At 36.8% G+C, this 4,753-nt stretch overlaps 1 protein-coding gene across 1 annotated transcript; it reads left to right on the top strand.

The window, feature by feature from the left end:
* The first annotated feature begins 294 nt into the window (after positions 1–294).
* Positions 295–3,667, top strand: NPVF (neuropeptide VF precursor). The gene is made up of 3 exons (XM_069005813.1): positions 295–435; positions 2,221–2,593; positions 3,458–3,667. Exons 1-3 carry the CDS (start codon positions 295–297, stop codon positions 3,463–3,465), a joined length of 522 nt encoding a protein of 173 aa, XP_068861914.1. The 3' UTR covers positions 3,466–3,667.
* The last annotated feature ends 1,086 nt before the right edge of the window (positions 3,668–4,753 follow it).

Below are 4,753 nucleotides of genomic sequence, written 5' to 3'. Positions count from 1 at the left end.
CTGTTGTGGCTCTCAAAATTAGCTAATTAAGACATACTTCACCAGAAGAAAATATCTGTAAAGTCAGCGTGTCCTTAACACGAAGTTATGTTGTCTAAAAAGCTTCACAAAATAAATTCCCAACGTTCTTCAAATACATTCAAATTACTTCCCTAATTAATATTGGGAATTGGAGCTTTAGAGACTGATGTCATGGTGAAAAAAAATTTTTTTGTTTTCTGATTATATAAAAAGATGGCAGTTTTATTTTCTGTACAGATTCTGAGCTCTCTACATAAGCTTAACTTGAGAAAAATGAAAGTAATTTCAACCAAGAAGTTTGTTCTGTTTGCTTTAGCTACAGTGATCTTTCTCATATCAAACAGCATGTGCCTAAATGAACCAATGAAGTCCAGGCTGCAGAGCAGAGAAGACAATGATGACAAATATTACGAGGTAAGATCTGTATTGCTATGACATTATTTGGGGAACTGTGGGTCAGATCCTGAGCACATTGGGTGTTTTGGCACAGGCTCTCCTAAACTCATTCCACAGCATTCAGCATTACAGTATGAAAAAAGCTTGTTGAAAGAATTTTCAAGAAATTCATTTGCTCAGACACACATACTGTGTGTTTCAATTTTCTTGCAATACAGCTCTGTGATTAGGCTGAGACTTTTTCTGAAATGTTTCTTACACAGTGGGTCCTCAATTAACATTCCTGTCAGGCATTTTATGCACATAATATAACAAAGAGATTATTAATCCAAAATTAATAAAGGCATGCTTGTAATACTCAAAGAATACTGATAAACAGAGAACATTTTAAATCTAATATAGTTAATGGTCTTAAAATTTTACTCTGGAAATTGCCTGTAAAAATTTCTTTGCAGGGTTACACATTTATTATGTCTCAATAGATGACAAATGAAATTTTCACACTTCATCTGTATTATTTTTCATGTCTGCCCTGCAAATACTCCCTAGGAAATGGGAGCCAACCTCTCTTTTTGACTTATCATCATTGGTATAATAAACATCTTTCAAAACAAAATACAATTTCAATTATGCTAGTCAAATCCTCTGGACTTTAGCTCACTGCCTTTTATATACTTCCAGAAGGTGTATGCAGGTGCAATCAGAGGGATAGTTTATTTTAAGTTTTAATCATGAAGTATGAACTAGAATGGCTCATTCCCCTTCTCTGCCAGTAACTGGAGACACTCACAGGGAAGTCAAATAGGGACAAGGAAGTGAAATTAGGATTAGTAGCATTTGTGTCTTTAACAGAAATTTAAATCCATATTTGTACATATTTGCTGTTAAGGCTTGGAAACTTATTTTTGTCACAAAAGTAAGTGATTTTCAATATGCCAAGGGAAGAGCACTGCTCTATATGAAGGGTCATACTGATAAAGCTGTTTTTCAGGCAATAGCTGCCCTTTACATCAGGAGACAGGTAATAGGCTAGGCTCAGTTCTTCACTGTATGTCAGCATAGATACAGAAAGTATATTTTGTGCTGGTTGCACAGAAGTTAGGAGCCCAGGAGCTCCCAATGGATCTCCTGTACTATAGGAGGACTAAAGCCATTTAAAGCTCAGGACAACCTCTATGCTGCAAGGCCAGAACAGGCATGATGTGATCTTGACCCAAATACTTTTCATTCACTTCCCTGTCTGTTAGCCTGGATGGATATTGGGTCCAAAGCATCTCCCAATGCTTAGAAACAAATGAGCTATACCTTCAGGTAGCTTGGTCCATCCTCCTGTTCATCCATACCAGATGAGTAAGTCTGGGTCTGTGTCAAGTCACTAAATATATTCAGCATCTTCCCCTCCAGACAACTTCAGGTGGTGATATTTGCAAACGTGGACCTGACAGCAACTGCTGTCCACCCTTAACTGATTGCACAGGTACTGGCACCTGTGCCCAGAAATATTTCCAACTGACACCATTTGAGCTGAACCATTTGCTGATACTGATATGGAGATGTGCTCTTGTGGTCAGAGTTCTGAGAAGGTAAGCAGGACAATGTCCGCATATGAAGTAATCCATATGAAGGAGCTCACATTACAGTGGAGCTTAGTAAATACAACTAAAAGCATTGCATAGTCAGAAAAATAGGATCATTACCCAGCAGCTTTCTAAGGAGGTATGAAATTGAGTACTTTGTGTGATTGGTAGCTGGAGTAATGCCCGATAAAATGATCATATCCTTTTTTAAATTATTTTTCTATAGATTAAAGATAATATTTTGGAAGAAAAGCAGAGGAGTCTCAATTTTGAAGAAATGGAAGACTGGGGATCAAAAAATATCATTAAAATGAACCCTTTTACAGTAAACAAGATGCCAAATTCAGTTGCTAATTTACCGCTTAGATTTGGAAGAAATTATCCAGAAGAAAGAAGCATTAAACCATTTGCTAATTTGCCCCTGAGATTTGGAAGAGCTTTTGGAGAGAACATACCTTATCAGGCTCCAAAGGTATCACACAGGCTTGGGAGATCTCCCCTTGTTAAAGGTTCCAGTCAATCACTTCTTAATTTGCCACAGAGATTTGGGAAGTCACTGGCTGTCAATCTGCCTCGAGACGTTCAGGAATCTGAACCAGGTAATGTTACACAAGTGTTCAAGCCATATATTAAAATGCATATTAAATCACAGGTTAGTGATGATCAAATACAGCTAGAATTGCTCTAGGAATATTCCTAGGCATTTCAATGTGAGTTCAATTTGCCAAAAGAAAGATTGCAGTTCATCAAATCAAAAAATCTCATCAAAAGTAGTAGAGAATCTTTTTATAAAATCTTTTCTAATGATAAGGTACCAAATAGCCAAATCTGAAAATACTCATATGACAGGATTAGGTTTGATGCTTTTTTAGATCAGGTTTCATTTTGAAAAGTTATAGCTTTGGTGAAGAAGGTTCAGAATCATTAAAATATCCCATTTCAGCACTATAAAATTACAAGCTCACCTAAAAATTACTCTCCCATTTTCTAAATTTATGCAAATTAGAGTTAAAAAGGGACAAAATTCCAAGCTGAATAGCAGCATTCTGAAAATGATTTTTTCTCATCCGAGCCTATTTTTTTTCATATTTTCTTACTGAGACAGTGTTTGAGATTTTGATTTTTATTCCAACTTAACATGAAAAATTCTTTATGACATCTCAGAATTTTTTTCAGGATAGGAAAACTATTTCCTGTCCATTACTAAGAATAATTTAAACCAGCTCTTCAATAACAGTCCTTCTTATCATAACTGCTGCCTTACTGGAACTGCCCATTTGTCTTGTAAGCAAGTTTCAGTTGGCTACCCCTGACACGGGCACAAAGCAGAAGTTCAGGCCAGGAAAGATAACTGATATATCAGAAGCCAAGGTTCTCTCTTATTTAATTTGATTCCTTTCATTCCTTTCTCACTGTCTCACCTAATTATAACAGCTTTTGTTTTGTTTGTCTGGTATTTTTAGGGATATGAATTTTAACAGTTACGTTAATACTGGAATGAAATTATGAAGACAGAATCTGAAAGACTTGGAAAAGCCGCACTGTGTTTTCAAAACTAAAGGTCATGAAAAGGAAACATATGTGAATTGAAATGCAAACCTGCCTTCATGTATGCATAATATATTTATTCTGTGCAAACCCTTGACATATAAGGCAATTATAATTGTAGTGACTGTTGTAGTAGATTACTTCAGTGGCAGTGTAGTATAAATTCTATTTATTTCTGTGCTACTTATGTCCTATTGGTTGTAAAACCAAGTTTCAGAACAATGGCTGTATAATTTAAAGCATTTTAAGCAGAATTAAAAGAAGCATAATATGAATAAAGATGCATGGCTCAAATAAAAAGAAGCCTACAATGTGAATAACAATCAGAAGCACAATCAAAACTGCTGATAGCGTTTGTGTCATATGCAGCTAAAGAAAATTAAGTGTTGAGAAAGTACTTTTCCTGGTTTTTATGGGTCATCTTAGATATAAATCTGAAAGGCAACTTGTCTCTCTGGTAGCTGGCTCCTACATGTCTTCTTCTGCTCACCAGCTGGTCCAAATTTAAATTGACATTAGAATCACACACACAAATGGGTCCCTTCATCAGCAGCCCTTTGATGCTCAGTCAGTTCAATAGCTTGGAACCAGACAACGTGTCTCTCTCCAGTTCCTAGCCCTCAGACACCTCCACACCCCTTTGAGTCCTCAGGTGCTGGCAATCGGACCACTCACTCTACTTGCCAGCTAGCCTGGCTTGAGATTTCCTATCAGATCATACACACTCATGTTCACAGTGTCCATGCACAGTGTCCATTCAGTGTCTGGCTGAACCTACTCAAGGCATTGAGTGGTTCCTTTCAAGTCCCATCAAGCTGTGATCTAGGGGTTCTGCTCTTTGTTACTGTCCTGTTACCTCCTCTTCCACAAGGTTTGGGTATCTGAGAGTTTATTACTTCTCCTGTCTCTTGTCTTAGTCTTTATGCTGAGTAACCAGTAACCAGATATTGTTCCATATACCTTTAGAAGAACCTGGGAAAAAAACCTACCAAATTGATCAGATAAATTCATAGACAGGACAGAGGCTGAGTTGCCATTCTTCTACAAAGTTAATGAGGCTACTGGAAATACAACATTATTCAACCTGTGCCTGGTGAATCTAATTCAATCCAAAGGAATCAGACCATAGTCCTGAGAATATCTATTCTCTCTACTCACTCATACCTGAAATAACAAAGATATAGGAAATTCTAAACAGATAAAAAACAATG

Source organism: Aphelocoma coerulescens, chromosome 2, assembly GCF_041296385.1.
Source record: "Aphelocoma coerulescens isolate FSJ_1873_10779 chromosome 2, UR_Acoe_1.0, whole genome shotgun sequence".
In the NCBI taxonomy this organism is placed as follows: domain Eukaryota; kingdom Metazoa; phylum Chordata; class Aves; order Passeriformes; family Corvidae; genus Aphelocoma; species Aphelocoma coerulescens.
This window is presented reverse-complemented; position numbering and strand designations above follow the sequence as displayed.